At 44.4% G+C, this 27929-nt stretch overlaps 1 protein-coding gene across 4 annotated transcripts in view; it reads right to left on the bottom strand.

The window, feature by feature from the left end:
• Positions 1–27929, bottom strand: part of LOC126183418 (elongation of very long chain fatty acids protein AAEL008004-like) — a 319750-nt gene that overhangs the window by 249488 nt on the left and 42333 nt on the right. For 2 of the 4 annotated variants that reach the window (XM_049925368.1, XM_049925366.1), the window contains exon 2: positions 13483–13557. In XM_049925368.1, the coding sequence (XP_049781325.1) occupies positions 13483–13493 (11 nt within the window). In that variant the 5' untranslated portion in view covers positions 13494–13557. The remainder of the gene's footprint in view (positions 1–13482; positions 13558–27929) is intronic. The other 2 variants (XM_049925369.1, XM_049925367.1) reach the window with 1 other exon arrangement.

The following is a 27929-nucleotide window of genomic DNA, read 5'->3' as shown; positions in this document are numbered from 1 at the left end:
ACCATAGACCTTAGTATGTGACATAAATCTGAAGTTGATATGCCTACCCGTTCCAGAGAAAAAGGGCCCTTAACAGATGGATGTGCAGACAGATGGATGAAAGTGACAAAAATATTTTTTTCTTGTGATATAATTACTTATTAACAATTTTCGTATTGTTTTCCTTTACTTTTACTGTGAATCCTTGCTTCTTGCCAAATTTCATGATTCTAGACTTGCGGGAAGTACCCTACAAGTTTTGATGAATGAATTTGCGAATGTCAAACTATGTGACATAACTGGTCGTACCTTTCAACTGCATTGATTTACAAACTTAAATTTCTTACACTACTAACGAATCGTAGACCTTTTATTATTATCGTATGCATCAATTACAGTAATTCACATTTAGCAAAACAAAGAAATATATATACAAACGAACATGTGAAGTTACATATAGTACACAAGTTCTAAAACGGCTCAGACTACACTCGGGTGTTGATGGACTCGATCCAACGGAGTGCCTCGTGGGATGCTTGATGGAGCTTCTCAATGCCACCAGGGAAGCGTATGATTGGACAGTCGTTCACAAAGTGGCTCATTGCTTGGGTGTCACCACAGTCACACACACTGTCACTTGAAAAGCCCCACTTGTGCATGTTGTATTTGCACCTACCCTCTTCGGTCCGATATCTGTTTAATTGCACCCACACCTCCCTTGATTGGTGGAAGCCTGGAACTGGAACTGTTGGACTGTCTACATGTTCGTGGTTTCGGGTTCTTGTAGCTTGCTTGGACTTTCGTTTCCACTCTGCGTCCTGGTCGATTCCTGTGGATAGCATTTGGACTCCCATTTCATATTCTGGTCTTCTAGATTTGAGGCGTTTCCGGGGCAGTGACCTTAGTATATGACATAAATTTTGACTCGATACGTCTTCTCATTCCTGAGGAAACGGTGTCTTAACAGACGGACAGACGAATAACAAAGCGTTCCGTGTTTACCAGTTGAGGCATGGTATCCTAAAACCGAAAAAAGCAGAAGAAACAAAGTGGTTAGCGTCGCTGCTTCTAGATCGTGTAGTCCTGGGTTCGATTCCCAGCCGGGCAGACATTTTCATCACGTACTTGTGTTTTCCTAATCATTTCGTCTCATCTACATAGTAATGAAACGCAATTCGCTCAGGTGGCGATAAATGGAGGTCTGCAGCTCGTGGTCGTGGGGTAGCGTTCTCGCTTCCCACGCCCGGGTTCCCGGGTTCGGTTCCCGGCGGGGTCAGGGATTTTCTCTGCCTCGTGATGACTGGGTGTTGTGTGATGTCCTTAGGTTAGTTAGGTTTAAGTAGTTCTAAGTTCTAGGGGACTGATGAGCACAGACGTTAAGTCCCATAGTGCTCAGAGCCATTTGAACCATTTTTTTGATAAATGGAGAGACTAGCACCATGCGGTCGAAAAACCCCAGACAGGATTATATCACAGGATGAGTTGATTTCTTCGTTTGTTGTTGTAAGGAGCTGAGGAAATCCAGTAGTGGCGCCGCGGCGAGGAGCGCCGTGCGACCGGCCGCGGACGGCGACGGGGGGGTTAGCGGCCGGTGTAACACTTCAGAGAAAGTGTGCTGCGCGAGAGGAGTGAAAGCCCGCAGCCGCAGCCGCAGCCGTGGTACCGTTAACCCAAAACTGGACAAAAGCCGCCTTGCAGGAAGGAGCAAAGCCGGCCGGAATGCGGGCACAGCCAGTGGCCGGCGGCTGGGCCGGCCATCAGCCGGGTACGGTTGCGCAAGCGGCAGCGCCGAGCGGCAAGCGGTTGTGTCACGGCTCACGCAATGCGCCTGCGCCACCCACCGCCGCCCCATCTGGACGAGCTTTCCTCGCCGCAGCCGTTTGTAAACACTGGGCAGGCCGCTTGCGATATCGCAGAGGCCGGGAGGCTGCGTCACCCAGATCTGCACATCTACGTCTCCGAAACACTTGTCAACCGTAGCGCAGTTTCACTTGTTTATGACTGTTTAGTCACGTTAATGAGACCACCACCTACATTCAACGTGCAATAAACGCCCACAGACGGCAAGTGGCGGCAGGCACTAGCAGCTGAGGGTGGGTATATGACTGGAGGGGGGGGGGCGAGGGGGGGGGGGGGGGAAGGAGGAGGGAAGGAGGACAGGGAAAATGTGGAAACGGAGCGATTTATATGATGTTGAAAAGGGCATGGTCATTGACTTTGGGGACAAGGGTGGAAGCATTTTAGAAATTGCTGAATTTGTAAACTGTTCACGTGTCGCCGTGGTTGTCTTATACCGTACATGACAAATTTTCGCTGTCCAAAACCTTCAGCGAGGCACCTATGGTGCATCACAGGCTATAGATGATAGGGTTGAGCGACAGCTGCGGAGATGTGTATGGTCGAATACAGGTGCAACTTTCGGGTTATTGACCGCCGAGATCCAGATCAACCATGGGGCTACTGACATTGTCTCCTCAACGACCGATGAGCGAACGTTGGTGCGTATGGAGCTCTGTAGCAGGTGCCAGGTTCATGCACCAATGTTGACTGCTGTTCATCGGACACGAAGGCTGGAATTTGCACTCCAATATCGCAGCTGGACGGCCTCTGAGTGGCGATAAGTAGCCTTTAAGATGAATCACGGTTTATGCTCCATCGGACAGATGGAGGAGGGAGCTTTATGGTCTGGGAAATGTTTCGGCCGGCCGGGGTGACCGAGCGGTTCTAGGCGCTAAAGTCTGGAACCACGCGACCGCTACCGTCGCAGATTCGAATCCTGCCTCGGGCATGGATGTGTGTGATGTCCTTTGGTTAGTTAGGTTTAAGTAGTTCTAAGTTCTAGGGGACTGATAACCTCAGCAGTTAAGTCCCATAGTGCTCAGAGCCATTTTTCTAGGGGACTGATGACCTCAGAAGTTAAGTCCCATAGTGCTCAGAACCATATGAACCATTTTTGAAATGTTTCGTGGCGTTTCCTGGAGATCTCGTCATTCTGAAAGGCACGATGGATCAACACCAGTGTGCAGCTATCCTTGCTGATAATATCCACCCCCACATGCAGTTTGTTTTTCCTAGGAACGATGGCATCCACCTGGAGGACAATCGAGCGTGTCACACAGCTAGCAGTGTACGTGTGTGATTCGAATTGCACCAGGATGAGTTTATTGTATTCGCCTGGCCAACAGACACTCCGGATTTAAACCTAATCGAGAATCCGTGGGACAACCTCGATCGGGCTGTTCGAGTCATGGATCTCCACCCGTGAAACGTAGCCATCTGGCCGTGGTGCTGAAGTCTATATGGCTCCACATCCCTGTCGGTACCTTCTAGAACCTCGCTGACTCTCTTCCTGCACGGTGCACACCGGTCGGCGCTGCAAAAGATGGTTATTCAGGCTTTGACAGCTGGGCACATTAAGGTGATTGGACCGTGTATAACAGTGCCGCGTGTTTCAAAACTTTTCTGTTCCTCTACCTGCAATTAAAATAGTTCCGCGTGAATACGCCGTTGAGCTGAGCCAAACCCGGAACGAAACGGCACTCCACTTCAACTAGTGGTCTCCTACACATGCCTGTCTTGGCATAGTTGCCACACCGTTTCCCTCACTCTTCAAGTGAGTGCTGGTTTGGCTCCACTGTTCTGCTGCTGATACAAAGCATACGAGCAGTTACGAAGGGAAGACACAGATGCCGAGGGTGGTGGCACTGTGATTGAGACACTGAACCTGTCTTCAATAGGAGTGGGGTTTACTTCCAGTCCAGCCTTCCTGTTTTCAGTTCTACGTAATTTCTCTGAACGACCCGAAGTGAATGGTCCAATTCTGTAGCTGAATGGACAGCACATCTGACTACTACGCGCCGCACCATGGTTCAGTCCAGGTACTACCACGGAATTTTCCGTGGTGGGAGGACATGAACGGGGTGCGCTCAGCCTCGTGATCGCAACTGAATGCCCATTTAAATCGCTCAGCTTCGTGATGGCAGTTGAAGAGTTATTTAAATGAAAAGTAGCGGCTCTAAGGTCTGGAAAGCTGACATCGGCCGGAAGAGCGGTATGCTGCCCCTCCACACCGTGTCCGAATGAGCCATACGAGAGAGGAGCACACGGAGGCCTGTTGGCAGGGAGGGGGGCTGGGGGGGGGGGAGGGTAATCCCACGGTGGTTCCTCCCTCAGGGCATTTCCAATTTGCTCCACAGTACTACTCCAACCGACGTAGTGTTTCGGCTCTGGTAACCTAAACGTCAAAGGGATGTAAAATTCTAACGTACCTTCCCTCGTTTTAGACGGGAAATTAATGATTGGTTCTCAGTTTCATTTATGTTATTACACGTATTGCTACCCAAAAGGTAATACTGCACACAGGTTTACTGACTTTGACATTAATTTTCTTCTGGGTGAAAGAGGCAGCTGCTTGAAGAACGTCTTGTAATGGTAACTATTTAAAGCCGATGTAGCATTTCCTTAGTTAATATTTTACAGGAAGTTGAAATTGAAACTATTCTATCTGGTCTTAATAGAGAAACAAAGTGCTATCAGTCTCTTGAAAATGTGTAGAAGTCCACCCGGTTGTCAATATCACGTCGTTTTGCACAAAATAGCGCTTTACCACGCGTAGTTATGTTAGACGTCGCACGCATTTGGCTTATTCACGCAAACTGACTCTTCGACCAGGAGGCCTGCAGTTTAAATAGGAATGCAGCAAGGAGCTTTTGGTATGAAAGTATCACTGCCATAAGCGATTACTACGATACATGCTAGAAAAAAAGACAGATGGTGCAGGAAGAACGAACTGTGTTAAGCATATTTGGGAGCACAGTATCTGTACAAGATGTTTCGGGAGGTGCTTTGACGAGTTTTATCCGGAGACAATGTTTAGGCTTCGCTGTAGACCAGTGGCTCTTATCTTTCGAATTCTCGAGTAGAAGCGAGATACGGGTAACAAAAGACCCTAGGAGTGGAGTCAAGGACTGTAGAAAAATCATGCACAGAGGCCAAAAAGTGAGTATAACAGATACAAATCACTGTACAGAGAAGCGGTTACAGATTTGTGAGTGGCCTTTAGGGAATGGGACCGTGTGGACTTGTAAACTTCTGCATGAGAAGGTTTACACCACTAAATAATAGTTGGGGACAAGATTTCTGCAGACGTGGAGTTGCGTTTGATACATACGCGCAGATGCAGTACTAAAGACTTTGACAAGCAGTGTACCACATGACTGTATCCTTAGGTGAAGGTATGGAAGTTGCAATACTCAGCCAGTACACACAGCCTGTTCCTGTCGCAAGGCAACAAGGAAACAAGAAGGCTAAGATCACTGTGTAACGTGTGAGTCACTATGACGAGAGACTTCTTCATGACACTGTTCAGAGATTTAGGGTTAGCCTATGACTGGAATGGTTATTGATTGACAGTTGTTTGCTGCCACATCATTTAAGCTCAAATTGTGCAACGTTTTGTCGCCAAGAAAGGTCGTGGGTGAGGGTTCGTATGGAGAAAGGACGCTTTCATCTGAACGCCCCGTCGACGATGCTCTCATTAGAAAGGTATGAAAACTTAATATTCAAGGATGAGACAAAAGTGATTTGCAGAAAAAAACGTAAATTAAAAGTCACTATCGCTAGTAAATAAATGCAAGAAACTAATTCAGTGTTGACTTCAAATGGTTCAAATGGCTCTGAGCACTATGGGACTTAACATCTATGGTCATCAGTCCCCTAGAACTTAGAACTACTTAAACCTAACTAACCTAAGGACATTACACAACACCCAGTCATCACGAGGCAGAGAAAAATCCCTGACCCCGCCGGGAATCGAACCCGGGAACCCGGGCACGGGAAGCGAGAACGCTACCGCACGACCACGAGCTGCGGACAGTGCTGATTTAAACGAGGAGGGACAAAAGACTGAGTTACAATTTTTGTAAAAAAAAAAATTGTGAACCGTCAGTATCAGATGTAAGATTCATTCTTAAAATCGTTATCTAACGACGAAACCTATAGTTATTAATTATGTGGACTAGATATAATTATTTAACCAAAAGACTTTTGTGATTATGTGATCTAGTATTATATTGTTGTCGGTCAGACGCTAAACTCTTTACTCTCTGCATTCCTTTAGTTTTGTAGGTTTACGTGTAGTTGGATAGCTCAGTTGATTTGGTGGCTGATGAATAATCCAGGGTGATATGGAACTGATGACACAATTCTCTCCTCCTCTGTCATTTGTCCTAATGCCTACAATTTTTTATGTGTGTGAAAAATATCACGATGTTCCGCAGTTCGGGTTTCATGTTAAGTTCCGTGGTTCGGAGTTCATGAAAAACTGTAGGTTTCCTAGCTACTGGCTGGATGAGTTGGCTTACAGGTTTGTCGAAGGTAAGGGTAAAGCGCTACCGATAGGTCACCGTCTGCTAATGCACCTCAGTGATGAAACAAATCTTGACATTCAGCTCCTAGCTTCTGAAATTCAGTGTCAGCTGAAGAGTGAGTTACAGAGAAAAGTGAGAGCGGTGCTACAATTTGATTAGCCACCTTGTTAAGCAGCCTGCACAAGAGAAACCTTCTTTCTCAAATTTTCTCTTTTCTGTCTAAGAGGCTATAAAACAAGCCCGTACTCGTACCAACAAAGTTTGTCAATTTGACCTCGATTTTGAAGCTCTGTGTATAAATAAAAGGAATACAAGACGCTGGTTCAGCGAAAGGTTGAAATTTAGAGAGGAATATACCCATGAAAATCTGCTAAAGATAATATTACACCCACAACCTCAAGAGTATATCAGGTTTCTCCGAACTGAAAGTCAGATTTTTAATAACTGAGTTATTTCGTCGTCACATTGAAAAAGACGACACAACTATGCGAAAATTTATTCTCTTCTACTTGGTCCTCTAATGACAGTTCACGTGGGAACGTATATACTGTTCGTGGAAGAACCGAAGAACTTCGTTTTCTTTTTTTTATTTCATTATACTCCCGCTTGTATGTTTTGCGTATAATGTTGATTTTCTTCTTAACCTTTTCCTTCATATAAGGGGCGATCAAATCGTTTCCGTCCGAGGGTGTTGCTGCAGCGTACATGTAACGTAGCGTGACCCCGATGCAGGTATATAAGCACCAGTATGTTGGAAAGTGATTAGTGTGGTATTCTTATCTTTCCGACATGAGTGCGGTAAATGCGGAAACGTGAACTATGGCGACGTTATAACCGAATGCGTCCAAACAGAACCAACTACTATTATTCCTTGCTTGGCTACTGAATGACAAACACCGGTAGACATCCATCGGAGAATGAATAATGTGTGTGGGCAGCATGTTTGTCGAAAACGAAGTCCGGGAAAACTGCGACAAGGGGTGCTGCTGCTTCATGCCAACACGCGTTCTCATTTCTCAAATGTCGTAACGTAGAAGTTGCGCCAACTCAAGTAAGAGACACTCGAGCACCCGCCCTATAGTCCTGCGCTCACACCACGTGATTAACACGCCTCTTCTCCCTTAAAAAAAGGCCTTGAAGGGGTGACGATTCCTGTCGAACGAGGATGTGCACCAGGCAGTTACGGAAATCTCCACGCAGCAGGACACATTGTTTTATCAAATGGGTATCTGAAACCTGATGCATCGGTGGGATGATTGCTTCAATGCTCAAGGCAATTTCGACTGATTGGTATGTAGTTTCTGGTCTGTAAGGCATTCAAATGGAAACTCTCTGAACGCCCCTTATAATACATGGCTGGGAAAGACGCAACGTCTTTACCATTTTAGTATTTGCCAGTGCTATTTTGTTTTTATACTTGATCGCATTTATCACAGTTCTGGAAACTCACTGCTCACTATACAGTGAGCTAAATTGTAATGCATCTCTTTTTTGCTAAACATCGACACAAACAACACCACCGTCTTGTGAACCCTGCCATGATTCAAAATTTCTCTCAAGCACGTCAAACACGCTCTATGTCTGGCAAACACGACAAACAGCGTTGTACACGGAGAAATATTTGACAAAGCTAGGAAACAAAATTTTATTTGTAGGACATCCGCAACTGAGAGGCATGATTGATAGAATGACATCCGCTTCAGTTGTAATAACGATTTATTCAATCCATGACCGATTTCGGGATATTAAAATCTCATCTTCACGTCTATAAAATTATTATATTTGATCATGCGTTATATGCAATCGGGCCAGGCAGTAGAAAGGTTCCAAACCACTGCATCTTTGGCAGACACTGTCGCCCGCCGGGCATCCGCACGCTATGAGCGCCAACAACAAAGCTAACAATGGTAGCGGATGTCATTCTATTAATCGAATCCAGTAATGTGGACAAATTTTCTGATAGTGTACGAGGGCTTCAACAGCGGCGGAACGGCGGAGAAGCGGAGAAGCGCTGTTCGCCCGCAGAGCGGGGAAGCGACCTTTGAGACTGGTGGCCGGCGGTCAGGTGTTGGTCCCCGCTGGACTCCCCCCCACCCCCCACCCCCCCATTACATAAGTACACAATATACTGCTTCCAGGGTTGCGCAACACACGCTCCACGCGTATTTCTTAACTACGCACGTTAACGCCGGTAGAGATCACGCAGTGAGAAGATGGCAATCGTTCCCCACCTGCCGCTTCCAACATGGCCGCTGCTGCTGAAAGGACTTCGTGCCACTTGTAACAAGCGAAACGCTTCGAAAGGCGTAACTGCATTGTTTGTGGATGAACAGTCTAGTATAATTTTTACGAAGGTATAGTCATACAGTATTAATTATCGCCTCGAAACCATCAAGCTGCGATCATGAAGCTTGCTAATGGTGTCAGTCCTTCTCTACGTCTGCACCATTGAATGCGACACGTTTTTCCCAACGATAGAGGGGCTTTGGTCTTAGGCGGCTTGGTTAGTCAGGAAGCACTCCACTTCGAAAATTAGCCCGTCGTCATTCTGGAAGTAATACGAATTGGGTTTGAATTTAGCGGAACTGGACTGACGAAAGCTGTTTGCGACACATGAAAACTTGTGCCGGACCGGGACTTGAAACCTGATTTTCCGCTTATCGCGAGCGGTCGCCTTAATCACTTCGGACATCTGAAAACGCCTCCAGGACTCATCCGAACTTCCATAAGTCACAGAGCCCATCGCACATTTCATGATTCCTGGAGAGACAAATATTTTATCGTCACTTTAGCCCATCGAGGCACGGATACATTATCCATGGTTACAGTGTCTGTGAGTATCTGTACCTTCACATTACAGTCTCCTTCAGACATGCACGCATGTCAGATTTGAGAGCGCCAAAGAGTCAGCATGTGTGACTGTCCCCTGCACAAAATGAGCCGAACCACTGTTGTGGAGCATAACAACCCTCATGAACAGCCTCCCAAAACAGTTTGTCTTGACAGCCTCCAGTAACTTCGTCACGAGATTTCGTAGTATGAAACTGTGTTGAATTTTCTATTACTAATAAAATGTGTTAGCACATCTTGGAACACCCAAAAACACTAAAAAACACAACTATCATATGATGATTGGGTCTTCACCATTTTCGCAGTGGTGAATCCTCATGTTTCAACTTCTGGTTTTGCTCCTTTGTCTCGGGAGCTACTGATACACCCAGCACTTGTCAGTAGTGACTAGGCGGCTAAAGAAGTCATCCACACTGTCCAGTCACATTAAAGTGACCAACTGTCAGAATCCTGAAAACCACCTTTTGCAACGTGGATCACTGCGAAACTTGCAGAAAGAGAGTCAGTGTAGTTCTGGACAGTACCGACAGGGATTTGGATCCATACCGACTGCAGTGCTGTGGCCAAATGCGCTAGGTTTCTCTGTCGAAGATCCATGACGCAGACACGCTGGTCGAGGTTTTCCTACAGATTTTCGATTGGGTTGAAATCTGGAGAGTCTGGTGGCCAGGGGAGTACGGTGAACTTATCCTGGAGCTCTTCGATCCATGCACGTACAAAGCAAGCTGTGTGACACGTTGCATTGTCCTCCTGGTAGATGCCATCACACCAAGTAAAAATAAACTGCATGTAGGAGTGTATATTGTCCCTAAGGATAGATGTATACATGTGTTGATCCATAGTGCCTTCCAGAATGACGACATTACCCAGGGAATGCCAAGAAAACATTCCTCAGACCACAATGTTTCCTCCTCTGGCTTGGACCCTTTCGGTGATTGTTGCAGTGCCGTACACTCCAAAGGTCATCTGTACGATAGAGGATAAAACGTAATTCATATGAAAGTGCCACTTGTCGCCACTCAGTGGACGTCGAGGCCAAATATACAGGCAGCAACGCACTCTAAAAGGTCGTTGAGGAGACACTGTTGGTAAGCCCTTGGCTCATCTTTGCAGTCAGTTGCTCAAACGTTGCAGGTCTATTCGCCAGTACAAATCTCCGTAACTGTCGTTCAACCCTATCACCGAGCGGTTGGGCGTGGGGTGTGGGGACACAGTTGTTAACACAGTGGACTCGCATTCGGGAGAACGACGGTTCAAACCCGCGTCCGGCCATCCTGATTACTGATCCGTGTTTCTCTAAATTACTTCAGGCAAATGCCGAGATGGTTCCTTAGAAAAGGGCAAGGCCGATTTCCTTCTCCATCCTTCCCTAATCCGAGCTTGTGCTCCGTCTCTATGTACCTCGTTGTCAACGGGACGTTAAACACTAATCTCCTTCTCCCCTCCTGCCCTGTCAAATATGATCCGTGATGCATCGCAGTTACTTCGGCATCCGTTTTGGATAGCACCATTCTGCCATTTACCATATATTTTAACCACGGTGGCACGGAACAGCTCATAAACTTAGCCGTTTCGTAGATACTTCCACCCTTGACCCGAAGCCAATGATCACGCCCTTTTGGATGCCACATAAGTCGCTCTATTTCCGCAATACGACAACGACTGCACTGTTTTCCACATGCCCCGAGACTCATTTTATATACTCTTCACTGCTCAGGGTACCACCTAGCTTCTGTGGGTGTTTATTACACGTTGATTTCGGACATAGGCGGTGGTCACCTTAGTGTGGCTGGACCTTGTAGATTGGCCTGTCACAGCTGGAATATTTGCGTTGGTATCAACGGTCAAATATTTGAAAAACCTTGTAAAGTTTGACAAATTGTCTGATCGTGTACTTGGTGCTGTAACAGGGGTGGAGAAGCGGTGTCCGTCCGCAGAGAGGTTTTTTGAATGGATGTCAGCAGTCGTGGAATGCTGGGGACGTCGACATTTGTAATGTTCAAAATGTCGTGCATGTTGTCGAAAACTGATATATGATTGATTTTCGCTTTTTCCGTTGTCGTGTCGATTACGATACTCCGGTTTTGGCTCGCCAGGGTCTCCAGTTCTTTTGGGATTCCCGCTTCTTCACAGAAAAATGGTCTGCCACTGTGTTCCATTCGCACGTATTGGGTCACACTGGTATCGTGTGCACCAACCTAACCACAGAGTCATACGTTGGTGTTTTCGTGCCACACAATTTCACCAACTCAGCATGTTATTTCAGCCTCCTTTCCCTTCAAGTGCAGAAAGCGGATTACCTCACATTACTCCAATTTCTCTGTTATCATGTTTTCTGTGTTGCGTTTAATGCACATTCGAGACCAAGGTGCAATTTCCTAAGCCTAGTACTGAAAGACAATCCTTATGACAGGTAAAGTGAACGGCAATTCGACGTAGTGCCCTTGAAGGTCAAAGCATTTTGTCCATCGTATATACATGGAATTGACATTATGCTTGTAATGCGATTCTGGTGTGTGTGCAAAACATTCATTTATGGCTACCATATCATCTTCATGTACTGAAAACGTTTTCAAGCAAAAGAAATATGAAAATGCGAAAACAGATGACAAACAGATACTGTCAGATCTTCTATGATTGCATTTTCATTAAGAGCAAGACACAATCGATGAGGGTCATGCGCGGGATTAGCCGAGCGGTCTCAGGCGCTGCAGTCATGGACTGTGCGGCTGGTCCCGGCGGAGGTTCGAGTCCTCCCTCGGGCATGGGTGTGTGTGTGTTTGTCCTTAGGATAATTTAGGTTAAGTAGTGTGTAAGCTAAGGGACTGATGACCTTAGCAGTTAAGTCCCATAAGATTTCACACACATTTGAACATTTTTTTTTATGTGGGTCATGAAGTCATAATTGAATATTTTATTTGTGTACGATATCTTACTAACAAGCTTCTCTAGTTCGAGCTTAGGAAAAATAACTATGATGGAGGAAAGCAATGTCTTACGCTCTGCAGCATACCTTGACGGAAGCCCGAATGGTGCACTATTTAGAACTTGGATAAATAATTTGAAACTTGGAATACTTCAAAGCGAAAAGACCATATGCATTATTTACTTTGGAGTAACGTTATTGGCAGCTTATCTTTCGTAGTCAGTGTATTCGATTGCAAAAAGTTTCTGGGAGCTGTTGTAAAAAAAAAAAAAAAAGGTGTGACAGGATTAACAACAAGTCTATAGACTGTCAGCCCTTACCAATTTCAGTCATGACGTAAGAGAACTGAACGACTTGCATGGATCCGCAACTGTCTTACTGGATATTCTCTTTCAAATCGTGAGCGTCACAGTTTCACCGTCTCCTCACTTCTGTGTAACCTGTGACACGGGCACCGCAACGCGTATATCGACAAGTACTCGTTTCTCTCCTGCGGCACATTATGTACTGTCTCATGGTATGTTGTATAAACACATTCTTACTGACTTAGAAATCCATCGCGGCCAATTGTAGCCCTTTCTACCCCTTTACTCTACGAACCAAGATAAATGTTTCTCGGAACCAGTTCTCACTGTCACATCCAACTTTAACGCTACACCACACATACCAACCGCAGGTCTCTCGACGTCCTTTTACTTAGATATGTGCTCTTACTCCGCTTACTGGATCACCCATCAGTATCTACAATTGACTGTCATCCGTTTGTACCAACATCATCGTCAAAGTGAAGCGATGACTCGCCGCCGGTAGTATTGTCATCTGCACCAACAGCATCATTCTGCATCGCACACGTTGATCTCATAATGCCAACAACATAGCATTATATGTCAAATGTTTATCATCGAACAATATCGAGTGTTACTTTATTTCAATCTGTTCCTTACTGCCTAGATTTACATAAAGCTCAAAAGCATTAAGAAGGCTTATGACGACCTGTCCCCTTAGAACAAATAAAATTAACAGTAAAAGGAAGAAATAAGAAAGAAAAAAATGAAACAGAACTCCAGCACTTTCAAATGGCATTGTGTCAGTTGATGGTTTCAGTTATGAAGTCGAGAGCATGTACACGTGATCGGTTTAATTTATGCATACGAGAATAGCCTAAATTTCTGTAAGCTTACATACACATTAAAACGGTCATGTTTTCCAACACATGTCTCTGAGGTGAATAAGAAACGCAGCGAAGGCTTCTGAAATATGATGTAAACTCAGGCAGTAGAACTTAAGTTACAGTTTATAAGATAGTTTGTAGCATTGGTTTCATATCACAAAGAAGAGAATTTGTCTGGCATGACTTACCTCGATGTCATGTTAGGTGGTTTGTTGCAGCTAGAGCCAAAATTCTACCACAAGAGGCTCCTGTTGCCCGAGCTCCTGAAACACAAAAAATTTAATTTTTTTTGTATGACATAGAAAACTAGAAATTTTTGTGAATGTATTTGGTTAACACTCTGAGAGATAACTGTAGAATCACACTTTTCGAATATAATGAAATAATACGTAACTCGCACATTAGTGTTTAAATTATTTAATAATAACAAACTGCGTCAAAGCGGTTTGTTGATTTTACTCTTATTTTTCTTACGTTTCGTGAGCCAAATGTCGCTATATAACTCACAAAATGCTGATATTATTTTTTTTAAATGAGGACGCAAGTACAATTACAAAATCATGAAAACGAAAGCTTCATGAAGGTGTTTACAAATACGTAACGCATTAGAATGAAACATACGAAATTACTGTGAGGAACTCTTGGACAGACTAATACCCAACAATCTGTACAATGCTAATCCCTTTTCTGTCTAGTGTTTGCTGAGAAAATCCAGCGGCAGATTTTCAATCACTCCACGTTATTAATAACAAATTCCATAAGAGAACATACTTGAAGGATGATAGAATCAACATTTTGTGACGTTTGAACAGCAACTCGTACGAAGATGGGGAAGCGAGATCGTGGATCATTTGGATCACTCTTTTCTGCTCTGAGAGTATTCTTGGACTATGTACGCAATTAGCTACAAACATCATGCCATAAGGCATCACCATCATCATAATCATCATCATCATCACGAGTCTTTTATTAACAAACCCTGGAAAAAGGTCTTATCCAGACTTTAGCATGCATTGTGGTCATCATCTAAGGCCATATTAAAGTTAAAATGAGCAAATTAACAGTTCATATTCCAGTGTCAGTGAACATTAGTCTTGTAGTAAAGACAGTATTATGTGTTATCTGAGCACGAAGCTGAATATGATACTTCCAGACTGCTTTTCATCTTCTTCAAGCCTCAATAAATTGAGATGTTCAGCTTCTTTGACCCTTTGTTCTTCCTATGATATTAAACATTCAATTTTGCGAAAGTTCTATGTCGCAAACTGTATGCACTCTGTTATACACTCATGTGATCAAAAACATCCAGACACCCCTATGTGATGCGAAATTGACCACTGTAGGTCACGAGAGGGAGACCCGACAGCACAAAAGGAGGCGGGAGTGTAGTGGCATTAGTGGAGAAGCAGGAACGGCTTGGCTCTGAGCACTATGCGACTTAACTTCTGAGGTCATCAGTCGCCTAGAACTTAGAACTAATTAAACCTAACCAACCTAAGGATATCACACACATCCATGCCCGAGGCAGGATTCGAACCTGCGACCGTAGCGGTCGCTCGGCTCCAGAGCAGGAACGGCAGAATGGGTCTGTCACTCCTGACTTCGAACTTGGACAGGCCATCGGATGTCACCTGAATAACATATCCATCAGGGAAATTTCAAACCCTCTAAAACTGCCGAACTCGACTGCTGGTGATGTCACTGGGAAGTGGAAACGCGAAGGGAAAGCCACAGTTAAATCAAGACCAGGCAGGCCTCATACACGGACAGGCACAAAAAAAAAAAACTACCTCTCTAGTCACAACTTACAACTAAGCGATGCTGAAGGTGGTGCAAAGAGCGACGCCACTGGACATTACATAACTAGCAACAAACCATTTGGAATGAATCACGTTATTCCCTTTGGCAATCCGGTGGAAGACTTTAAGTTTGCCAAATGTTTGCAGAACGTTTCGTGACATCACGTGTAATGACAACAGTGAACTACAGTATTGTATATAGTATTGGAAAGTTTTTCGTGGTAAGAGTATGGTCTTCTTATTGTGCTTAAGAAAGCACTAAATGCGGAAGAGTAAATTTTATACAATTGTGTACTCCATACAGTAGAAGAACAGTTCGGAGATGATGACTGAAGGTATCAGCTTGACAGTGCACCCTGTCATAAAGCAGCATCTGTGAGGCAATGGTTTGTGTACATTAACATTCCTGAAATGGAGCGGCCGGCCCACAGTCTCGACCTGAACCCAATGGATTCTGTTGGCACCCACCTACATAGGGAGAAACGATCATCACGATAAAATAAGAGAAATCAGGGCTAGCACAGAAAAATTTAAGTGCTCGTTTTTCCCCGCCCGCCGTTCGAGAGTGGAACGGTAGAGAGAGGTGGTTCATTGAACACTCTGCCAGGCACTTTATTGTGAATAGCAGAGTAATCACTTAGATGTAGATGGATCACCTATGGAATGAGGGCGAACGTCGACCTCGCTCCAGACCACAACGTCCAACATCACTACCGGTACCTTCTCTGGTTTCGGCTGTAAAGTAGGAACAGTGGGCTTCATTCCCCCACAGACATTCAGAGTTCCCACTGAAAGTGTCCCCAGCAGAGTTCAAGCCGTCAAAAAGGCGAAGGGTGGACACATCCCATATTAAAGTGCACTAATAAGAACATTTAAGCGATTCTCTGTTCACTGTAAGAAACGAGTACGATCTGTCGTTACTCGTTACCTTATTAGCTGCAAAGTTTACATTGCATTACATATCTTCAATTACGGCACTTGTGTCACAGGAGAAAGAAAATGTCATATCCATTGTGTAGGTTGACTCTTACATAGAAGCCGGCCGGAGTGGTCGAGCGGTTCTAGGCGCTACAGTCTGGAACTGCGCGGCCGCTACGGTCGCAGGTTCGAATCCTGCCTCGGGCATGGATGTGTGTGATGTCCTTAGGTTAGTTAGGTTTAAGTAGTTCTAAGTTCTAGGGGACTGATGACCTCAGAAGTTAAGTCCCATAATGCTCAGAGCCATTTGAACCATTCTTACATAGAAGATAACAGCAACCAGCCACTTTTTATAATGCTGTTTATCTATTCAAATAGCGCCGTTACCAGTTTCGAACCGACAGGTTCATCTTCAGACGGCTAGTTCACGTTAAGATACATTTTACATTAACTTTCGCTTTTTGTTTTCCCAACTGATGAAATTTCCTTGGGGTAGTGTTACCGATGAAACATCCGCACCATTACGTTCCAGTGCAGACTGCTTGTGATCCTGCAGCATCGAAAACTATTATGATGCCCTTTTTTATGTATATATATGCACATAATCTAAAGCATCATTCACACACTAAGATGTTTCACCACATGTGGAACGTAGTGGCACAGATTTTTCATCGGTACCACCATCCCAAGGAAATTTCATCAGTTTGGAAAACAAAAAGCGAAAGCTGTATCATAACGTGAACTAGCCGTCTGAAGATGGACCTGTCGGTTCGAAACTGGTAACGGCGCTATTTAAATAGTAAATAGTATAGTAAAAAGTGGCTGGTTGCTGTTATCTTCATGTAAGAGTCAACCTATATTTTGACACAGCCACGGCTCAGAATGTCAGTTTTCTTACAAAATAGCATCATATCTATTGTTTTTCTATTAAAACGGTACTGTCCAGGACAATAATGACTCAACTGGCTCTAACCACTATGGGACTTAACATCTGAGGTCATCAGTCCCCTAGACTTAGAACTACTTAAACCTAACTAACCTAAGGGCATCACACACATCCATGCCAGAGGCAGGGTTCGAACCTGCGACCGTAGCAGCAGCTCGGTTCCGGACTGAAACGCCTAGAACCGCTCGGCCACAGCGGCCGGCCGAGGACAATATTTTGTATTTAACAATACAGATGTTCCAGGTTTTCACATCTACGGCCGCTAATAGGCTTCATGAAACATTGCATTTTGTACAAATTCTACAGGAGCTGTCGTCTTTTGGCCGTAGCAGCACATATTACAACTAATAGTTTAAACTTGCAAAAGTTTAGTTCAAATTGTAACATTATTTTAAACAGCTAAGTAATTACTTGACAGTATGATTCTGTATATGAAATTACGGAATTTATCACTATGTGCGTAAATCTTTGGCGACCCCTTCCCTCCCTCCTACATTTCTCTCTCTCTCTCTCTCTCTCTCTCTCTCTCTCTCTCTCTGTCTCTCTCTTTGGTAGTGTGTGCAGCAAACACTGGTTGTCGTATGACGCTTGCATATTTTGCAACAGATGTTCACAATACACCATTTTACAGATGAAAGCTGTATTGCATGGGATCGTTCTTGGGCAACTTCATAAACTATATCGTAATACTTACCTCTAGAAGGCTGAAATTTTTAATGTCTATTTTCCATCTGTCACGGTACACTACGTGCCAGAAGTTACGAAATATGAAATCCATTCTTATATGTGAATAGACAGACTATTTCAGAACAGTATATATCTGTATGGGACAAGTTATTGTTGTCTGGAAAAGAAACATCAAAGATATTTCCAAAGCCGGACATTTTGGAGAAAGGTAATGGCGTAAACATATGCCCTTTTTTCTACAGAAGGATAAAAAATTTTACAGAATTATATAGGCGAGTCTAAATAATTTTTTGAGGTTATTATTTCTTTTAATGGACATGTAACCTACCATTTTGGTAGAGACATACACAGTTATTTCTTTGAACAGAACTGGAACTAACAATTGTCAGAAAAGAAATTTTATTAGTAACCTGTACAAAACAGAATCTGAAACAATCGTTTTGTGCGCCAGAAAAGTCAGGGAAAAGGGATCGTGCGTTATTACAGCACGGCGGAGGCAGAGACAGCAGTTCTGTAATGAGAGCAAGATTTTTGCTGAGCAGAAAGCGTATCTGCAGACGCGGAAGAGAACTGGCAGAAATGAGCAAAAGACAGAGAAACAGCGACCCCTGCAAGTATGAAAAGTTACAAATTCACTGCCCCGTAGCTGAAACTGCGTTACTGGCCTACAGCTCTTTATGATTAAATGTGAAGTAGGTGGCGAGGTTATTGAAAACATTTTACACTTGCGGAAAAAATGCAACTCGCTCAAGGACTGTGTCCAGTGACACCAGGGTATAATATGTGCCTACAGAGGGGTTGTGATGTTAGTGACTCCTTTGTCACGGTCATCGACAATCAGATGACTCTATTTTGACTCTTTAGGCAGTAACTGTGCTGAGTTGGAGAGTGTTTGCAACATACATTGTAAAGTACAACCATACCCTCCGACGAGTAAGTACGCCTGTTGAACAACTTAAGCCATTTGAAAGACATCGCGTTTTGGTCTTAAAGGAAGCTAGATGGACTTCCCGACGGATTACTGCACATGTTGGGCACAGTGTATCGTTGGTGTGTCGCTGTTTACAGCAGTTGTCTGTAGAACATTGTTACCCTCCTAGATCAGGTTCTGGACGTTCGCGTAGTACACATGCACGTCAAGAACAGCGCATTGTGCGGGCAGCGCTGTCCGACCAAATGTCATCCAGTGGCAAAATCTGGGAACATATTGCACGTGACGGGTCACGAAGGACCACTGGCAACTGTCTGCTTGCAGCAAGACTAAGACCAATGTGTCTCTGGCCAGGCTACCACTGACACCATGACGCTGCCAAGCACGGCTACTCTGGTGTCGTGTAAGAGTCGACTGGAGAATGGAATGCCTTCAGTGATAAGTGTAGACTCTGTCTGTGTGCGAAGGACAAAAGTACATGTGTACGGCATAGACCTGGTGAGCGGCTTGTTCTGGAGTGCATTCGCCGACAACACATAGGTTCCAAACCAGGTTTCATGGGGGCCATCAGTTTCAACCCGCGGTCACTTACGGTGTTTCTGCGGAATGCAGTAACCGGTGCCCTCTACATTCCACATGTGCTACTGTCATTTCTTCGACAGTAAGATCACCAGATCTCTCGCCAACTGAAAACGTGTGGGACATGATGAAGGAGGACCTTATTCGTTCTCCAGGATCTTCAAGAACCATTGCTTAATTGCAACAAAAGGGCCTAGAAGCTTTGAAAAATCTATCGGAGGATGCCATTTGTCACTTTTATGGTCGTTGGCTTGCGAAAATACACAATCGCGTTGTAGCCAAATGGGGGGTACACTGTGTACTGATGCGACTGCGTGGGCACCACTTACTGTGACATGTGTATTTCATTTGTTCCATTTTGTTAACATATGCTCCTACAATGATGAAATACCTGTCACACCACTTATCAGTAAAATGACCGTGTCTTTGAAGGTGTTGCTTTCTTCCGGCATTGTATAAACTCAGATAGCGGAACGTTGGGCAGAAAATAGTCGAGAAACGTAGATTGGGATGACCAGAGGAAGATTTGAATCATGCTCCTCTCAAATACAAATCGAGTTCCTCGGAAGTCAATCACTGTTTACTATCACCAGAATAATCCCCAAAATGCTGTTAAGGTGATTTACTCAGCAGATTGTGTGCTATACACGTTTTGTTAAAGTACGTTACAAACGTGTCTGACCAGTTCGGTGGCTCCCAACATTTCTAAGACCATTACCCCCGAACGAGATTAGACGTCAATTAGTGGCCCAAAAACGTGTTCCACCAGTGTACACTTTAGATGGATAAAAAACAGCGCACTGTTATTTTTAAAATGACGACAGATAAATAATATTTGGTTAATGTTTAAGCAAATGTATTGGAAACAACTAGTAGTGAGTCTGCGATGTAATTCGTATTTCTTGCAATTTAATTTATATCCGATTTGGTATCAGCTGATGTACGTTGTAAGTTTTGCTAAAAGTTCATTCGGTTCCTCTTCAGTTACATTTGTGAGCCATCCGTGACCTGCCAGTTCCTCGCAATGTCGCAGAATTGCAGTCAGTCTTAGGGAAAATGAACTATTACATTCGGTTCACACCGAATGCTGCAGCTCCATTGCATCGCTTGCCTCGCAAGAACGTCTCGTTTGTTTGGACACATGACTACCAAGAAGCTTTTCAAAAACTTAAAGATGCATTGCTCAGTGATCGACGCTTGGTTCACTTCTATCCTGGTAAACCAGTTGTGCTGCAAGTCGACACTTCCTCATATCGAATCGGTGCAGTGCTTTCACACAGGTTTGGTGATAAAGACAAGCCTATTGCTTTCGCATCAAAAGTGTTGTCCAAAGCTCAGTGTAACTACTCACAAATAGAGGGAGAGAGGCTTTGGCCATTGTGTATGGTGTCACCAAATTCCACCACTATTTGTTTGGCAGAAAATTCTACTTAGTAACGGATCACAAGCCATTGCAGTCCTTGTTTCATCCGACGAAGCCGGATCCTGTACGAACTACCCACAAATCGCAAAGATGCTCTTTCTTGCCGTCTCAATACCAGTATGAGATTGTATATCGTCCGAGAGCTCAACATGGTAATGCAGAGGCACTTTCACGTCTTCCGATTGGCCTTGATACGGATTTTGACGCTTCTGCTGCATCTTGTCACATCGATGCTCAGGATTCTGAATTGCTTCAATCCTTTCCTCTGAATTATAGGAAAATTGCACAGGCCACGGAAGCTGATTGAGATCTGAACGTTTTGCTAAAATACATTCGCACATCTTGGCCTCGCTCATTGTATAGCATAAAGAACTCTGTAGTGTGCCGATACTTTACACGTCGGCATAGCCTCGCTATACAGCAAGGTGTGATTCTTGTTCAAAATGACATGTACAGTCACTTGTGTTGATCCCCAAAGCTTTGCAAAAAGCAGTGCTGCAGTTACTTCACCAACGACACTGGGGGATTGTTCGTACGAAACAGTTAGTGCGTCGACACTGTACTTGGCAGCTTATGGACACCCAAATAGAACAGATGACATCACAGTGTCACGCATGTGCGGAAAATCAGTCCTCTCTGCCACAAAAATTCTCCGCTTGGCTTGAGTCGCAATCACCATGGCAACGTGTGCACTTGCACTTTGCGGGACCTTTTTGGAACACTCGTTGGTTGATTGTGGTAGACTCTTAAAGCAAGTTTCCTTTTGCTGTGCCAATGAACTAGACAACGTTACGTAGCACAGTTCAGGCGTTGTCCTCTGTTTTTTGCCTCGAAGGTTTGCCTGAAGTCATAGTGCCGGACAAAGGGCTTCAGTTCACATCAAATGAATTTGAATCATTCTGTGAACGCAATGGCATACAGCATCTAACTAGTGCACCGTTCCATCCACAGCCAAAGGGCGAAGCGGAACGTTTTGTCAGAACCTTCAAGCGGCAGATGGACAAACTTCGGGCCACACGCACCAGGGATCAAGCATTGCATCTGTTGCTCGCCTCATATCGGTCGCATCCACGAGATGGACCATCGCCGGCGGATTTGCTTCACGGCCGCCGCCATCGGACACTGCTGCATCTGCCGCACTCTTCTTAGCATCCGGCGCCGAAGGAAGGTCGCAAGTATCGCTTCGCACCGCGTGATATTGTGTTTTTCAGGGCTTTTAGAGGCAGCAGACGGTGGGCGCGAGGCGAGATCATTCGTCAACTTGGCGCATGCATGTATCTCATTTCCGGGCCAGAAGGACTGCAGCGTCGACATCACAATCAAATTCGCTACTGTTATGTGCACGGTGATCCTTCTGTGTCCCTTCCCCCAGATTCACGGATCCCGAGGACAGCGCGGCCACAGCAGACGGCAGGGGGTGTCATCACGACACTGCCGGACGACCCCATGGTGACGGAGTCTTCGCCTCCGCCGCCACCTCTCGTCCTACTGATGGAGCTGGGCCCGCCCGCTCCGCAGCAGCCGACGCCTTCTACATCTTGGTATGGGCCTCAGGAGGTGGACGCATACCCTTCTGATCGTTTTCCGGGGGACGTTTCCGACAGAGCGAAGGCCGGATGGCGGGGTACGACTGGAAGCCTGACGTCCCATGCTGCCACAGCTTCCAGACCATCAGTGCAATCCACGCTCCTGCCTCCACGTCGTTGTTGTGCTCCCTATCCGGCGAAGTTCCTTCGGGGGGGGGGGGGGGGAATGTTACGGCGTAAAGTCAAGCGCCGGCACGCCAGTCGGGAACGAGACAGCAGAGAGGGCTGTGAAGAAGACGTTACCCCTCTGCAGGACGACAACGCGCGAGCAGCGGCCTCTATGCGAAGAGAACAAAAGCTCCGCACCTGGCTAGCCGCCCCCAGTTCTTCGAGAAGTTTCAAGACCAGCGACCTAAATAGAAGTGTCAAAGCTCATTACTTCGCTCGTACATTCTATGTAGCTCAAACTTGGAACTGTTATACTGAAGAGATTTCTTATTTTGTCTGTCGGCCTTTGCTTGCGGAACATCAGGTTAACACAAAGTTAAATATTGTCATCTTCTTTTCGTAATAAAACTCATTAATACGATTTGATTCAATTGTTGTCTAGCGATCCCAGAAAACAGATTTCCTTAGACACCCCATATTCGACGACTAGGCATAATTTAACGCATCTTTTATCTGCAATTTTTTTAAAAAATAAAAGAGTACGTAATGTACTAGTTACATAAGCATAAGGGGCAGTTTACAAAAGATTAAGCTGCAGTTCAGAAGGGGAAGCGTACATTAGAAAGTATAAAGATTTCGCGGTCCTCGCTAAACAAGGTGGAGGTAAAAGTCATGAACAGATATATTACGGTAATATATCTGCATATCGTTCGCAGCATACAAGAAAGTGTTGAGATTCGTATGATGCAATTAACTCATGTAACATCGAGTAGGTTGGGACAAACGTGGGACGCGATATAGTCTGAGATAGGGCATTAATTTCGCTAAAAAAAAGGCGGAGAGGTGGAACTAGGTTATATACACTGTAAGACAAAAAAGAAGCGATGAAGATATGATGTACGCCTACTTTGCTCAGAGATACTATTTGTTTTTGTTTGCATATATTAAAGTCGATGTATGGGCAAATGTTAACGCATGGACATGAGTACCAAATGGGTTTGTATATACCTGACTTCTCATACTGTTTTATAGTTGTTTTGGTACTGTCTATGATTTTATTATGTATTTTATTGCTGGTGAAGAAGCTTATTTTAAGTTGTATGTTTTGAAGAGGTTGGAAATTTGGTGAGAAATCTTCCCTATTAAAGGTAGGCTATCAAATGTTATATTCTTACTTTTGGTTGATTGTTCAGCAATTGGTTTGTTGAATTTTGTTGTATGGATTAGTTTACCTATTATAGCAGGAGTGCACCCATTGCTGGACCCTAGTCCCAGATTCAAAGATAAATTAAAAAGTTATTTAAAAACTACAACTTCCTGTTGACACTAGTGGAAGCAAAGCATTGTATAGTGATGAACCCATCAGCACCAAAATTGAGATCATACCCTAAGATCCACAAACCATAATATCCGATACGCCACACTGTGAACTACGCTAATAGTTCAAGCTATAAAAAGACCAGGGAACTTAATGACATTACCTACAAGGCATATGTATTTGAAAATAACGACTTCGTCAAAAACAGTTCTATGCTCATCAGTAGCATAAAAGATATCCCCATCCCAGCCACAACTAGATTTGCATCTCTTCGCCGGCCGGAGTGGCCGTACGGTTCTAGGCGCTGCAGTCTGGAGCCGAGCGACCGCTATGATCTGAGGTTTGAATCCTGCCTCGGGCATGGATGTGTGTGATGTCCTTAGGTTAGTTAGGTTTAATTAGTTCTAAGTTCTAGGCGACTGATGACCTCAGAAGTTAAGTCTCATAGTGCTCAGATCCATTTGAACCATTTTTTGCATCTCTTCACAAAGTCAACTTTTATACAAACATACGTGTCATGGAGACAATCAGTAATAAGAAATACCATACTCGTACATGGAACAATGTGTAGAGCTGAAATCTATGAACTCATAGAGATCCTGAAGCTTATACACTCCTGGAAATTGAAATAAGAACACCGTGAATTCATTGTCCCAGGAAGGGGAAACTTTATTGACACATTCCTGGGGTCAGATACATCACATGATCACACTGACAGAACCACAGGCACATAGACACAGGCAACAGAGCATGCACAATGTCGGCACTAGTACAGTGTATATCCACCTTTCGCAGCAATGCAGGCTGCTATTCTCCCATGGAGACGATCGTAGAGATGCTGGATGTAGTCCTGTGGAACGGCTTGCCATGCCATTTCCACCTGGCTCCTCAGTTGGACCAGCGTTCGTGCTGGACGTGCAGACCGCGTGAGACGACGCTTCATCCAGTCCCAAACATGCTCAATGGGGGACAGATCCGGAGATCTTGCTGGCCAGGGTAGTTGACTTACACCTTCTAGAGCACGTTGGGTGGCACGGGATACATGCGGACGTGCATTGTTCTGTTGGAACAGCAAGTTCCCTTGCCGGTCTAGGAATGGTAGAACGATGGGTTCGATGACGGTTTGGATGTACCGTGCACTATTCAGTGTCCCCTCGACGATCACCAGTGGTGTACAGCCAGTGTAGGAGATCGCTCCCCACACCATGATGCCGGGTGTTGGCCCTGTGTGCCTCGGTAGTATGCAGTCCTGATTGTGGCGCTCACCTGCACGGCGCCAAACACGCATACGACCATCATAGGCACCAAGGCAGAAGCGACCCTCATCGCTGAAGACGACACGTCTCCATTCGTCCCTCCATTCACGCCTGTCGCGACACCACTGGAGGCGGGCTGCACGATGTTGGGGCGTGAGCGGAAGACGGCCTAACGGTGTGCGGGACCGTAGCCCAGCTTCATGGAGACGGTTGCGAATGGTCCTCGCCGATACCCCAGGAGCAACAGTGTCCCTAATTTGCTGGGAAGTGGCGGTGCGGTCCCCTACGGCACTGCGTAGGATCCTACGGTCTTGGCGTGCATCCGTGCGTCGCTGCGGTCCGGTCCCAGGTCGACGGGCACGTGCACCTTCCGCCGACCACTGGCGACAACATCGATGTACTGTGGAGACCTCACGCCCCACGTGTTGAGCAATTCGGCGGTACGTCCACCCGGCCTCCCGCATGCCCACTATACGCCCTCGCTCAAAGTCCGTCAACTGCACATACGGTTCACGTCCACGCTGTCGCGGCATGCTACCAGTGTTAAAGACTGCGATGGAGCTCCGTATGCCACGGCAAACTGGCTGACACTGACGGCGGCGGTGCACAAATGCCGCGCAGCTAGCGCCATTCGACGGCCAACACCGCGGTTCCTGGTGTGTCCGCTGTGCCGTGCGTGTGATCATTGCTTGTACAGCCCTCTCGCAGTGTCCGGAGCAAGTATGGTGGCTCTGACACACCGGTGTCAATGTGTTCTTTTTTCCATTTCCAGGAGTGTATTATCACACAACTACTTCCTGTTCAACAACAAGTTTTAGGTTCAGAAAGATGGTTTGGCAATAGGTAGGTGTCTTCTAGGCCTGCTAGCAGACATATGTATTAACAGTCTTGAAAACAGCATTTTTAGATTCAAAAAACTACTGAAAGGTAAACTACTTTATTACAAACGCTATGTTGATGACACTCTCATTCTGTTCAATAGAACAAAAGAAATATAAAATGTAGCCAAAGAACTTAATAAATTGTACCACAACATTCAGTTCACTGCAGAACATGTAACACTAGCAGGAATTAACTATCATGATTTTAAAATATCAAATAAAAAAAGCATAACTTTCAAATTTTCAGGAAGCTAACAACCACCAGTTTTACCTTACATGACTCTTCTTGCCATCCAGACCAACATAAAAAAGCAGTCTTCAGGACAATGGCTAATCACATACTTCAAATCCCAATGGACACAAGTGAAAGACAAAAAGAAACAGAAATTATTAAATCAGTTGCCTCCAGCAATGGATACAGTCCTGCTGTAATAGATAAACTAATCCGTAAAACAAAATTAAATCAACCAACAGCTGAACAACCACCCAAAAACAAGAAGACAACATTTGTACATATGCCTTTCCTAGGGAAGATTTTTCACCAAACTGCCTACGCCAACCGTTTTTTAAAAAAAAAAAAAAAAAAAAACTTCTACAACAACAATAAAATACAGATTAAGATCATACACAGTACCAAAACCACTGTACAACAGTATCAAAAGTCAGATACACGCAAACTTATTTCCAACTCATGTCCAAGCATCTACATTGGATAAACTGGTAGAGACTTCACACCAAGATTTAAAGAGCACATCGATGTACCCTGTCTTAACAACCTGAACAAATCCACCTTTGCCACACATCTTTCCCAACACAATTATGCTACAAACAACATAGAACAGAACCTCCAAATACTTCATCTTGCGAACAAAGGCATAATACTTGACCTTATTGAAGAAATTGAAATCTTTATCAACACAAATACAACACCTGACTACTTAATGAATGATCAAACTGAACTGAGAAATAAATTTTTCGTTCAAAATTTTTCCTTCAGAACAGGTAATCAGCCAAACAACTCTCCCCCCCCCCCCCTCACTTCAACTCCCCCACCCCAATGCACACCCCCCTCTATTCCTCTCTTTACATCCTAGCTACACTGATGTCAACGTAAATGTCCTCCCACAGAATAAATCCTGTACTACATGTCTAAATGTCCAAGACTTCTAGACTATTAAAATATATCAGTACATTTATACACTTTATGTTTAGATGAAATAAACAGAATCTGTCTTTACTAATATCCCAGATCATGTTAATGTGGGAACAGAAATAAGTCAGCAGTCCATTTGAAGTTTTCTCTTTGTTGTTTTTTAAATTTAAAGTCCATGGCCATACAAACAGTTGCAGTTCATTGTGAATACTATAACTTTACGTTATTTAATTCCGGAGCATTGATGTTAATACCAGTCTTGATAAAAGTATTTGCCCATAAATTGACTGTATTATGCGTTAATGTAAGAACAGAAATACAACACCAGATCATTTGAAGTTTGTTCTAGTAGAAATTTATTTAATTAATTTATTTACGTTAATGTAAGAACAGAAATACAACACCAGATCATTTGAAGTTTGTTCTAGTAGTAATTTATTTAATTAATTAATTAATTTTATTTTAGGCATTCAGGTTAACGCCAGATTTGATTAAAGTATTTGCCCATACGTTAACTTTAATACGTGCAAACAGAAACAAATATCTCTGAGCAAAGTAGGCGCATGTCATATCTTCGTGAGAAGATCTTGTAACAAGCAGTAGTTGTACAGCATATGTAGCACGCTGCCAAAGTTTCGTTACTACAGTGTATATGGATACATATTTTCTAAAAGTGAGTGATATGGTGCCAGCTGTCCGTCACAATGGAAGCAGACAGGTGAATATTAACAAAAAAGGCCGCCCATACTGTTCCAGTATGTACAAAATTAAACTTTGAAGTCCAATCGGCATATAAACAGATCTTATGGCGATGCATTAAAGCATGTTCCATATTCTTGTTACAAAGTCAACAACCCAGTATTACTGTTTGAAATAGGTGCGTGACCTCCTGAACACCATCTGAAGATGAGCCTGGAAATGTTCGGAAACCAGTTCATGGTATTAATACCTATTTCTAAAAAGTGATTGCTTGCATTGTTCTGCATTTATACTGAATAATCTTTCACGGGTTCTTAAACATCCGTAATGGATAAGTTTAATTAAAATTCA

This window comes from Schistocerca cancellata, chromosome 4 (genome assembly GCF_023864275.1).
Source record: "Schistocerca cancellata isolate TAMUIC-IGC-003103 chromosome 4, iqSchCanc2.1, whole genome shotgun sequence".
Lineage (NCBI taxonomy): Eukaryota > Metazoa > Arthropoda > Insecta > Orthoptera > Acrididae > Schistocerca > Schistocerca cancellata.
This window is presented reverse-complemented; position numbering and strand designations above follow the sequence as displayed.